The sequence below is a fragment of the Muscardinus avellanarius genome (assembly GCF_963383645.1).
Source record: "Muscardinus avellanarius genome assembly, chromosome: 5".
In the NCBI taxonomy this organism is placed as follows: Eukaryota; Metazoa; Chordata; class Mammalia; order Rodentia; family Gliridae; genus Muscardinus; species Muscardinus avellanarius.
The window spans coordinates 137500684-137513622 of NC_137790.1; the positions used below are offsets into that span (position 1 = coordinate 137500684).

The 12939-nt window shown below is 45.8% G+C and overlaps 1 protein-coding gene across 1 annotated transcript in view; it reads left to right on the top strand.

The window, feature by feature from the left end:
• The window catches only part of ACAD11 (acyl-CoA dehydrogenase family member 11), a gene marked incomplete at both ends in the record, with an annotated part of 65745 nt that extends 54384 nt beyond the window's left edge, over positions 1-11361 (top strand). Inside the window, 5 exons of the mRNA XM_080695555.1 lie at positions 3604-3675; positions 4082-4236; positions 7504-7620; positions 8668-8777; positions 11247-11361. Coding sequence (XP_080551681.1) covers positions 3604-3675; positions 4082-4236; positions 7504-7620; positions 8668-8777; positions 11247-11361 — 569 coding nt within the window. The remainder of the gene's footprint in view (positions 1-3603; positions 3676-4081; positions 4237-7503; positions 7621-8667; positions 8778-11246) is intronic.
• Between the last annotated feature and the right edge of the window lie 1578 nt (positions 11362-12939).

The following is a 12939-nucleotide window of genomic DNA, read 5'->3' on the forward strand; positions in this document are numbered from 1 at the left end:
TTGCATCTTGAGCATTTCTTCTACAATGATTAAATAACTTTCAAGTTTTTTTTTTCATATTTATTTTAATTGGTGCACTGTATTCATACATCATAGTGGGATACAAACTTTTGTAGACATACATGCACACATCGCCCAGTCAGCCCCTACCCGATCCCCACCCCGTTCTCTCCCTATCCCCCCCTCCTATGCTTGGCTTAGTAGTTGACATCTAGTATTATAGCAATTTATCCAAAATTAAAAATGATAATCTCACATAACAGTTTCATTTGTCTGATACCAAGCTTTTGATGACTTAAAGATAACATTTCAATATTTCTTTTTGCTTTCTTTCTTACCAGAGAATCTATTTTTTTCTATTTTTTAGGTGAAACTATCATATATTTATATATTTATTTTTCAGAAAAAAAAATCTATCCTAATATGGAATATGGACTCTAGGTACCCACATCGATCTTGAAAAAGAACAAAGCTAGAAGATATATATTTTCTGATTTCAAATCATATAAAGCTACAACAATTGAAACAGTGTAGTACTATTCTAAAGGCAGATATATAAACCACTGGAGTTAAATAAAAGCCTAGAGATCAATTCTTGCATATATTGTCAAATTATTTTTGACAAGGTTTCCACGAACATTTGGTGGAGGAAATACTAATCTTTTAACTAAATATTGTTGAAAAATAATAATTACATGAAAAAGAATAAAATTGGACCCTTACCTAACACCATATACAAACATTAACTCAAAATAGATAAAAGACCTAAATATAAATCTTAAGACTATAAACTTTTAGGAGAAAATCTGGGTCATAAAACCTCACAACAATGAAATTGGCAGTGATTTCTTGGTTATGATTTCAATGGCACAGGCAACAGAAGAGTATACAAACTCCCTAAAAAATAAAAAACATATTGTATATCCAAAGACAATGTAAACAGAGTTAACAGTTACTAATAGAATGGGATAAAATATTTCCAATTGCTATATCTGAAGGTATATTAATATTCCAACTAGAAATCCTAAAAATTAACAACAATAAAGGCAACAATACCCTTTAGAGATAGGTAAAAGACTAACATAAATAATGAATCTCCACAGATAACCAATCTTAGTTGTCTGTTGGATGGAAAATCTTGTTTCTCTAGTTCTGATGTGTGTTACCCATTTCTTCTTTGTAGTTAATCTCTTTGAGTATTTTCTCTAGTGCTGGTTTTGAAGACATAAATTCCTTCAGTTTCTGTTTGTCATGGAAGCTTCTTATTTCTCCATCTAATTTGATAGAAAGTTTTGCTGGGTAGGAAATTTTTGGCTGCAAGTTGTTTTCTTTCAAAATTGGGAATATGTTACTCCAAGCCCTTCTGGCTCTCATAACTTGGTTTGGGAAGTCTGGAGTGATTCTAATTGGTTTGCCTCTGAATGTCACTTGGCCCTTTGCTTTTGTTGCCTTTAAGATTCTCTGCTTGGCTTCCACATTGGTCATTTTGACAATTATGTGGCGTGGGGATCCTCTTCTCCGATCCTGTCTAAAGGGAGTTCTATAAGTTTCCTGGACCTGCGTATCGACCTCTTGCTCTATGTCTGGAAAATTTTCTGCTATTACTTCCTTGAAGAGATTGTTGATCCCTTTGGTTTCACTTTCTTTTCCCTCCTCTATTCCAATTATTCTTAGGTTAGCTCTCTTAAAATGGGCCCATATTTCTTCAATATCAGATTCCTGCTGTCGGATATTTTTTCCTAGATTAGAAACTATGCGTTCATTTTTGGAATGATCATCTTCTAAGAGCGAGATTCTGTTCTCCATGTGGTCTAATCGGTTGTTTGTGCTTTGAATTGAGGCCTTTACTTCATTAATTGCATCCTTTATCTCTTTTTGGCTCTCTCTGAGTTCTTTTCGAAGCACCTCTATTATTTCTACAGTTATTTTCCTGATTTGATCTTCTAGAAATCTCTGATTTTCTGTTTTATCGGGTTCTGATGTTGTGGGGTTGTGAGCATTCATTGCTCCAGTATTATTCCTCTTTCCCATGATTTCGGAAGTTTGTGCCTTCTCTGGGTTCTTCCCTTGGGTCACTATGACTTCACTTAAGGTGCTCTGGATCTCGAGTCTGTTGTATCTCAGACCCCACTACTCCTTTACTGGGTTGTATCACAGAGTCTCCGACCCAGAGAGTCGATAGAGGCTGCTTTAGACCGTGGGGGGTGCCAGGTTGCACGTTCTCCTATGGTGTGATATCACTGCCACCGCCCCCCTCCCACTGGGTCAAGTCCTAGTGAGTACAGTACTGGGATTTCTCCTCTGTGGCCCGCAATTTGACTCACTGTTCTTGAGTACGCAGATGTAGCTGTAGTGAATTCGGTGCTGCTGCCGCCGGTGGCAATATGGCGCCGCTGCCACGCCCTCGGCTGTTGGGCTGGTGTTTTTTTTTTTTTTTTTTTTTGGTTTTGATTTCCACTCTGAATCCCTGCAGCGTGTGCTGAGCTCAGACACTGGGAGCTTTAGATGTCCTCTGCACCGAGAAATCCCGCCTGGCTGTTCCGCAGCGGCTCCCCTCGGCTTGCCGTGGCCGTTCCGTGAATTTGCCGGCAGTATGGCGCTGCTGCCGCGTCTGCCGCGTCCTCGGGCGTGAGGATCTCCTCTGTGGCTCTGTTCTCAGTCCGCTTTCTCTCTGGAGCCTGGTGATTTTTTTTGTTTCTCTGGTGATGTTGTTTTCTGGCTTTGAAAGGCGCTGATTTTGTGGTAATGGATATTTGTTGTTAGCGGGGCTCTTAAGCCCTGCTTTTCTCGGTCGCCATCTTCCCGGAAGTCAACTTTCAAGTTTTTAAACATTGTCTTTTTTCTTCTTTTCAAGCAAAACTTTTCTTTTGAATTCCATATATAGAGAAAGACAAAACAATAATAAAATAGATTTAATCAGGCATGATGTTGCATGCTGTTAGTCCCAGGACTTGGGAGGCTAAGAAGGGAAGATAGCAGGTCAAGGCCAGCCTCAGCAACTTAGACCCTGTTTCAAGGTAAAAATTAAATAGGGTTGGGAGTGTAGCTCAGAGGTAGAATGCTCCTGGTTCAATCCCCAGTGTCAAAAAAAAAAAAAAAACCTCTTATAATTGTAATGGATTCCAGTCTTTCTTTTCCAGAGTTCCGCAAATTCAGAGACTGAATTAGAAAATCTCTGGATTGGAGCTGGGCGTGGTGACTCACACTTGTAATTCCAGTACTTAGGAGGCTGAGGTACTTAGAAGGATCTCAAGTTCATGGCCAGCCTCAGCTACTTAGTGAGGACCTCCACAACATAGTAAGACCCTGTTTCAAAATAGGGCTGAGGGTGTAGCTCAGAGGTAGAAAGCCCCAGGGTTCAGTTCCCAATACCTTGAAAAAGAAAACCTCTGGATTAAAGCATGACTCAAGCACGTGCAGAATTTCTTCTAACTTGAACGGCTGATGAGTTTTGCTGGGTGTTGGGGGACCAGGGCTAAGACCTACCCAGCAGGTAGATCTTTGAAATCCTACTTTGAGTAATTAGCTTTCAGCAGATAATCATATATGACTCTCCTCGGTCAACTTGCTTTTTCTCTTCAAAATTTCTTTTTCTCTTTGCAGATAGTTTACACGGAGGACATTTTGAGATCCATTTCGACCAAGTGAGAGTTCCTGCCGCCAACCTAATACTAGGTGAGCGAAGTTTGGAAACTCTGTTCTTCACGACTGTACGTTTGTATTTTCAGTTCTAAATCTGGAAGGGACATACAGCTGGCAGCGAGCCCTCCCCGTGTCCTCCCCAGCCGCACGCTGGCCCCTTCCTCTGGCTTCTGAATTCCTAGGCAGGGTCTGAACTATTGATGCCCTAATAAAGTAGCTGACGCATAGTAAGGACTCAAAGTAAGCTCTAGACTTTGATGGAGGAGTTTACTGACGGTGGTTTTAACAACCACAGAAATCCAAAGTTTGAGTCTTACTCTAGAACTGGCTTCTTAATCACCAGACGCCTTAACTGCAGGCAGAGTGCCCTCTCCCGAGGTCTGTTTACGAGCCAGAGGAGCGGCTGGGCCACTTTCACGCTCTCCTTTCTCTCTCACAGGGGAAGGCAGGGGCTTTGAAATTTCCCAAGGCCGCCTTGGCCCCGGCCGCATCCACCACTGCATGAGGGCCGTGGGCATGGCGGAGCGGGCGCTGCAGGTCCTGTGCGAGCGCGCGGCGCAGAGGAAGGCCTTCGGGAAGAAGCTGTACGAGCACGTAAGGCTGATACGCACTCGACTTACTGCAGCCTGTCCGCTGCGCTAAGCTCAGGTGCTGACAACACCGCCAGCGAGGGAGCGTTCTCAAGCGATCGCGTGTGGTCTGAGACGTAGTCATCTTTGAGAATGATGAGCTCGCTCCCAGCACCACTCGCACCTGAGCACACAGTGTGGACAGGAGCTTTGGCTCCTCGCACTCGCGTCCCCTAGACCCTCGGGGACATTAGAGCGCCCTGGGACACCAGGAGGCCTCGCCTCGGCCTCTGGTTTTCTGAATCAGGTCAGATAAGTTTCAAGATATGGGAAAACAGCCCCAAGTTCACTCAAGGGACAGCTAACGCAGAGAGCGTGATCAGTAGATTTAAAAATGGAATGATCTGGCTGATGTGGTGGCGCGTGCCAATACTGGTGCTTGGGAGGCTGAGGCAGGAGGATTGCAGGTTCGAGGTCAGCCTCAGCAACAGAGCAGGAGAGCCTGCTCCACAAACAGGGAATAAAAATAGGGCTGGGTATAGCTCAGAAGTAGAATGCTCCTGGGTTCAATCCCTAGTAACACGCGCACGTGCGCACACACACACGCACACACGCACACACGCACACACACACACACACACACGAATGAACCGCTTCAGGAGGAAGTCAGTTCCCTGTCACTGGAGAGAGACATGACACATAGAAGTGGTCCCAAGGTTTCATGGGACATTCGTTATATTTTCAGTTTTCACCTACAAATTAGATACTATTGAGCCTGTTGTTCAGAAATCACTGTAACTGTGGATACATGTGAGAAATATTCAACCTTGGTGGATAAGTATAAAAATGAAAAGCAAAGGAAACATCATTGTAGATTCCATGGGAAAGCTTTTCATAGAAGGTGGGATAGCTCAATCACCGAGCCCCTCCAACACCAAACCCTTCTAATTTCTAAAGAACCAAGAAAAGAGGATTATTAAATACTTAAAAATGTAATATTGCCAACATGCTGTTAGGTCAAACTTGTATTGAGAGAACTGTATCTGCGTGCGAGACAAGTATGTATAGTACGTCAATCCCCTCGCAAACTACGTTTATGACCATCTTACAAATGTTTGCGGTATACATTTTACCTACATCCTTATAGGCTCTGTTTTGAGTTTTTGTGAAGTATAACATAGTCAGTGTTAGTACTAAAAGTGGTAGATTCTTTCTTTCTTCCTTCCTTCCCTCCTTCCTTCCTTCCTTCCTTCCTTTCTTTCTCTTTCGCCATGCTTGAGATTGAACCCAGGGGCATTCTACCTCTGAGCTACACCCCAGCCCCGGTTTTTATTCTCTATTTGGAAACAGGGTCTCACTAAATTGCAGAAGGCCTCCCTCAGTAGCTGGCCGCCCACCTGGGACCTTCCTACCTCAGCCTCCCAAGTGCTGGGAGCGCAGGCGCGCGCCACCGCTCCGCTGCGGTACTTTCTTATGCTGCGATTAATAACCGCGATGGCGGCAAGGTGAGGAGTGGGAAGGAGGGAGCGGAGAAACCAGTGGCGGTTACCGGGGCTGATATTTTGTGAAGTCTGTGCTCACGAGATTATCATCATTCCTTTTTCCCTCCTCTTTTAAAAATGCTTTTATCGGTGCATTAGGATGCTGCGTCCTGGTGAAGTTCAAAGTGATTCAGACACGCGCACACAGGCCCGGTGTTTCCCCGCGGACCCGGCCGCTCCTTCCCCTACGGACGTGGCATTATTTGAGCTGGCCCCTTGGCCTCCCCCGTCTCCCTCCTCCATCCTCGCCTGCTCTCGCTCCTCATTTATCCCTAGTGCACTTGTTCCCCATTTTCTCCCTAGCTTCCACATATGAGGAGACATCGACCCTTCGCTGTCTGCGGCTGTGTCGGGTCGCTTGGTAGTCTCTAGTCCCACCCATCTCCCTGTAAAGGCTGAGTAGAAGTCCACGTGTGCACGCCACGTTTTCATCATCCATTCGTCTGCTGGGGGCACCGAGGCAGCGGCGTTGTCCTTTTGAAGCAGCTGCCCCCCTGCCTGGGAGAGGCTGTGGGCCCCCTGGGCAGCGGGCAGGAGAGGGCCCCCTGTCGATGGTGCTTTAGGAGTGCAGGGGAGGCGGCGTGACCCTTGGGACTGCGGGGCTGCCCGCGGTGCCAAGCACAGGGCTCCCCTTTTCTCCTTTCCTGCTGACTTACAAGCCCTGGAGCAGGGCAAAGGGGGGACACGGGAAGGGTGGCAGAGAGCCCCCCCCCCCAGCACTCCACCCAAGTGCCGCTTTTGAGTGAACAGAAATTTCTCTCCTGCTTTTAAAAGCTAATATATCTTGCAGAGCATTCCTGGGGCATTAAAAACATGCCTCTCTCCCCGGGAAACTCCTATCTGGCATAAATAAAAGGTTCTGGCAGAAGCAAAAAGAGATGTGTACACACGCCATAAATAAAATTCTGGGCCAGCAATTTCTTTCCAATCTGTGAAAATAACATTCCATTTCCCTGATTTGGAGAACCCTTCCACTGCCTTCTGAATCACGCCAGGAGCCAGCTCAAAGTTCACTCTTAGGGAACAAATGTGGCAGTTTCCCAGAGCGCTGTTTTATCCATCCGGCGCTCTCCAGCAGAACTAGGGGCTGCGGAGACCCCGCTGAGAGTACGATGGATGCTCCTGGGCTCTGAAAAGGCAAGCTATAGTGCCAGCCTATCAGAGGCTACTCCCAGGTTGTAGGTGGATGGCTAAAACGGGGTCACTGAGGAGGTTTGGGGGGTGAAGCTATTCTATACCCCATTGTGGTTTCGCCAGTCTCTACGTGTGTTCAACTCACAGAACTGTCCGCCAGAGGAAAAGGTCATTTTAATTCAGTGAACAATAATGACAGTAAAGGAATGCTGCTGGGCCCCGCCCGGCGAGCGCACTGGGGATTACTTAGTTTGACTGCGCCCAGGTCCAGCCCCTCACCTCTAGTCGGCTTTCAACAGCAGCAGACGAGCATTCATGAGAGCCAAGGACGCGGACGGTCGCTCAGCTCAGCCATCGCGACCCCAGTCACAAAGATACCCCACGTCAAGATGTTTGGGAACAAATGAAGTTTATTTCTGAGTTCTCAGTTTTACCCAGCATCCCGTAGGTACACGGCTAGGCCGCCATATATGGAGCAAATCAACTCTTTCACTTCAAAACACAGAGACGAAGACGTGCGGAGAGTCTTCGGCCTGGCAGGTGTTCCCACCAGGGCGCAAGGCCGCGCCACGCGTGGACCTCAGACACGCGCTCACCTCCTTCCCGTGTCTCTGCAGGAGGTTGTGGCTCACTGGATCGCTGAAAGCCGCATCACCATCGAGCAGATCCGCCTGCTGACCCTGAAGGCTGCCCACAGCATAGACACGCTGGGCAGTGCTGGGGCGAGGAAGGAGGTGAGCCTCCCCTGTCCCTCCCACAGCGGCCTTTCAGCTTCTACGGCAGCCACGGTGGCTCTCTGAGTATTGGAAGCCCCCAAGTGATTTTGGTTCAAAGATGAAAACGTCTGTCCCTTGCTAGTTTCCCTCCCCCTGGCCGTCTTAGGAAAGTATTTTTAGGATGCACAGTATCTTTAGCATTCTCAATCTGCAGAATCCATGTTTGGGGAAGTCCTAGGCTTTGCAGAGTCTTGGAACTGATAGTACCCACGAGGCCTCTTGCTGCTAGTCTTGTGATCACGAACAGATGTCTAACCTCCTGCTGGCCCAGGGTTCTAATGAAGTGTTACCCAGGTCAATTCTACCACCTAGGCAATATTTAAGGAAAGGGGCTTCTTAAGCCAGGCATGGTACTACTGCTGCCTGGAATCCCAGTACTTGGGAGTCTGAGACAGGAGGATTGCAGATCTGAGGTCAGCCTCAGCAACTTAGTGGGATTCTCAGAAACTTAGCAAGATTCTGTTTCAAAACAAAAAAATTGAAATGGCTGGGTGTGTAGCTCAGAGGTAGAATGTCCCTGGATTAAACCCCCAGTACCATACACATGCACACACAGAGAAAAAATAATAAAAAAGAAAAAAAATGTGCCTTTCAGCCTTTTGTATCTGACTTACATGGAATTTAGCCCATAAGGGATTATATATGGTCCTTTAATTCTAAAACACATAAAATTCTAAGAGAAAACTGACTAGTGGAGCCTGGACCCTTGAACTCTGTGATTCCCAACACAATGCATGTGATTTATGACCTTCCTGAAATCCATTTGGAGACCAGGCAAATTATAAATAAATGGAGAGAATGTGACTTGGAAGAGATCTCTTTTCTAAAAGGTCCGTATAGACTGAAATACGGTCACTAACTGCATTGTGGAGCAAAAGCCAAGATGAGATGGTGCTTGCGCGTGGGAAAGACTTTTTGCTTCACTTCAGAGGGAACATAGGGATTATACCACACTCTGGTTCTCATGCTTAGTCTAAGAAAGGAGGATTCTTTTTTTCACTATAGATCTCGATGATCAAAGTGGCCGCCCCTCGGGCCGTCTGCAGAATCATTGACCGAGCCATCCAGGTGTGCGGCGGCGCGGGCGTCTCCCAGGACTTCCCTCTGGCCAACATGTGAGTAGACGCCACTTAAAAATGTCAATCCCAGCCGGGCCCAGGACTGAAAAAAAAAAAAAAAAAAGCCAAAGATGAACCATGTAGTTCAGAGGCAGAATGCCCCTGGGTTCAACCCCCAGTATCAAACAAACAGAAGTTAGTTGCTTCTAAGACTGCCTTTAATGTGATAGAAAGGGGGACACTGACTGTGTGGAGACGGGCAGATGGGAATGGGGTGCCCCGTCTCGCCTCCTAACAGAAGCATCTGGATGTTTCGTGGTCACTGGCAGGCACACGCTGCTGCAACCCAGCTGCTGCTTCCCTGCGAGGGCGGTGATGTCCCAGGACACAGCTCGGCCTGTCTCTGTGCCCCTGCCCTCCTTCCTGTCCCAGCGTGATCTCCCTGCTGCATCTCAGCCCAGGCTTCCTCAGGGGTGGGAGAAGTTTAGGCCAGTGAGGGTGTGAACTTGAAGGGCATGGGGAGCCTGCACCACCTTCTCCTTTGCTTCCTGGGAGCCATGGGGTGAGCGTCCTCTTCCGCCAGGATCTAGTGCCTCACCACAGGCCCCAGGCAACTGGGAAAACTAGACTAAAATCTCTGTAACCAGCAACCAAAATAAACCTTCTCTCCTTTTTAAGTTGATTACCTTGGACATTTTGACGGAGGCATCACATACATACGGAATCCTATCTAGAAACAGAATCGTACAACTCCCTCCCATTCTTTTTCCCCTTGCCCAATTATTCTGAAAGTTCTAGTAGTACAGTGAGTAAGTGGTGAGAGTGAGCATCCTTTTGTTTGTTTCTTGCGGGGAATGATTTCAGCTCTTCCCCATTCAGTATGATGTGGGCTGCGGGTTGGTCATAGGTAGCCTTTATTTGCAAGTACAGCCATTCTGTATCAAAAAACCTCGAGGATACTGAGTTGTATCAAGTACTTCTAGTGTATGTCAAGATCGCTGTGTTGCTTTTACTCCTCATCCTGTTGATGTGACGTGTTTCATTCATTGATTTGCACGTGTTGAACCATCCTTGAATTCCTGCATTGAACCTGCCTGATCACAGCGAATGGTTTCTCCAACTGCTGTTGAACTTTCCTTTGCTGGCATTTTTTGAGAGTTGTGACATCTGTTTCCATCAGGGATAAGGGTCTATAGGTATTTTTTCTTGTTGTTTCTTTGTCTGGTTTGGGGAACTGGGCAATGCTGGCTTGATAGAATGAGTTTAGAAGGGTTCTTTGTCTTTCAGTTATTTGAAATAGTTTGATAAAAATGACTGTGAGTTCTTCTTTACAAATTTGATAAAGTAAAGCACTGAAGGCTGGGCGTGGTGGTGCACGCTTATAATCCCCACGCTTAGGAGGACTGCACAGGTTCAAAGCCAGCCTCAGCTACTTAGCGAGGCTGTCAGCAACTTAGTGAGACCCTGTTTCCAAATAAAGTAAAAAATAGGTCTGGGAGTAAAGAAAAGTCCCTGAGTCCCACCCACAGTAACACACACACACACACACACACACACACACAAAGTGAAGCGGTGAAATCATCAGGTCGGCCCTGGGCTCTTCATTGTTAGGGAACCCTTCATGGTGATTCAGCCTCATTACTTGGTTCTGTCCACTCCGGTTTCCAAGGTCCTCACGGTCCACCTTGATAGGTCACATGTGCCCAGATTTTGCTTCTATTTCTTCCAGGTTCTGCAACTGGTTGATATACAGGTTTTTTTAGTTTTTTTTTTTTGTTTTTTTACAATAATCACTAATAAGCCTGCATATTTCTGTTTTCTACTGTCTCCTTTTCCATCTCTAATTTTATTTATGTGGGTCTTCTCTCGCTCGTTTTTGTCGTTGTTGTTAGTTTAACTAAAGATTGCCAGTTTTGTTTACGATTTCCAAGAATCTGCTCTTCCTTCTTTAATCTTTTGTGTTGATTTTATACCTGAGAGCTTCTTGTTGAATTGACACCTTGATCATCTTATAATAATTTTTTCTTTTTCAGTTTTTGTCTGAAAAACCTATCTTGTTGGATCTAAATCAGAGCATTCCTGCTCGCTCCTGCTTCCCCTTTGCTTGGCCCAGTGCCTGTCGCTCTGGCTCGCTGTGGAGCGAGCGTGGGCGCCTCTATTCAGCCGTCCTGGATCCTCTCAAGATGGGAACTTTCAAGTAGCATCTTGTTGGCGCTGTGACCCACTCCCTTCAGTTCCGTTGTAACTCTTTCTGTTATTCCTGCCTCAGTGTGACTAGATTTATAGTGTGACTCTGTTTATTTGTTTATTTTGGTAAGCTGAGTGTGGTGGCGCACGCTTATAATCTCCTGAGACAGGAGGATCGCACAGGTTCGAAGCCAGCCTCAGGCATTCAACCTTCAAGCGACACTTTCAGCCCTTTGCTGAGTCTGGCCTCCAGCCTGCGGTCCTCTGTCTCCGCCTCCCCAGTACTGGGATCAAACGTCTTTGATAATTCCTGCCATCCCTGTTCCTTTGTTTTCTCAGGTATGCTCTGATGCGAACTCTGCGCTTAGCGGATGGGCCCGACGAGGTGCACCTCTCAGCAATTGCAAAAATGGAGCTCAGGGACCAAGCCCGGGGGCTGGGGGCCAGGATGTAGGGGAGCGCAGCCCCTGCCCTGGGGAACACGCTCCGTATTGGCGTCGGCGTTTGAGAACCCAGGTACTCACCACTGGCGGTGAAGGTTTGACCCACCACCTGTGTTATCACTGGGTGTCAGCGTATCGAGGGGCGCACACATGAAGCTGAGTAAGAATGTCCGTAGCTGTTGTTAGGTCTAGTGGCGAAGTGGTTTAGCTTTTCCTGTTTAAATGCAACTTGCAATGAGATCATGAAATAAATTGGAGAGCTATTTCTAAAACAGGCATGGAAAGAGTTTCACTTTCTGAATTTTAGGAATTATCTCATATAAGTAAATAACCTCAGGAATATTTCATCTTGTTTTTTAAAATTTAGCTGCAGCCCTTCTTCTCACTATTCTTTAGGGGTCAGTTTAACATGAGGTCACTTTTGCACTGCAGAAAGACACATGACTGAGCTGTTTTAGAATTCACCTAACAGTAAACCTCTCATAATCCAAAAGGAAGTACGAGATAAGTATTAAATCTGAATGCAATATGGGGAAGGTGGTGCACACCTGCGATCCCAGGAGGCTGAGAAAAGAGGATTACAGGTTTGAGGTCAGCCTCAGCAATTTAGCAAAACATGCTTCAAAATAAAATGGGCTGGGATGTAACTCAGAGGTAGAATTATCCCTGGTCTAAATCCCCAGAATCAAACCAAAACATAACAAAAAAAAAAAAGAAGAAGAAATAAAAAGAAGAACACAGCTTAAAGTTTACAGAAAATAGCATATTTTGAGAAAGTGTAGGAATCTATGAAATGTTGAGAACAGTGGACAGTTGGAGCTACAGAGGGAGTCCTTGGCTTTGTCAGAGTGGAGGTAGTGTGCCCCGGTGCTGCCGTGCCGACAGCCGCTCCCCGAGGGTGGCTGGGCCCAGGCGCAGAGCCTCGGCCTGCCCGGCTCCGGGCATTCCAAATGTGGCCCTGCACCCGAGGAGCTGAACTTTTAATTAAAAAAATTAACACATCAATTCTCAACTCATTTCCTGGGAAAAAAATGCTTGGAGTGACTTGGTTATGTGAATCTGCTCTTTCAAATGTACATTTTATGAAATCTAAATATATACAAAATAGTTCAAATCACATTTGGCGTCCAAATAAAAAACAAAGTGTAAAATACACACCCGGGTTTGAGAACTTAGCATGAACAAAATGTAAACTATCTCAGTGCCTTTTTATAATGATTATATGTTGAAATTATATTTTGGAAATATCGAGTTAAATAAAGTATATTATTAAGACCAGATCTGCCTGTTGCTTTTCTATTCAGTGTTGATACCACTGGAATACTAACTGGTTTTTTTTTTTTTTTTTTTTTGGTGGTACTGGGAATGGAACCCTTCTACCTCCAGGCTATGCTCCCAGACTTATTTTTATACTTTGTATTTGGAAAGAGGGTCTCTTAAGCCAGCGTGGCTGGCTTTGAACCTGCGCGATCCTCCTGTCTCCGCCTCCCAAGTGTGGGGATTACAAGCGTGCGTCACCATGCCTGGCTTAACTGGTAAATTTTAAAATTTCAAATAGAAGCATTTTCATTCCAAAACCCTTTTAACTT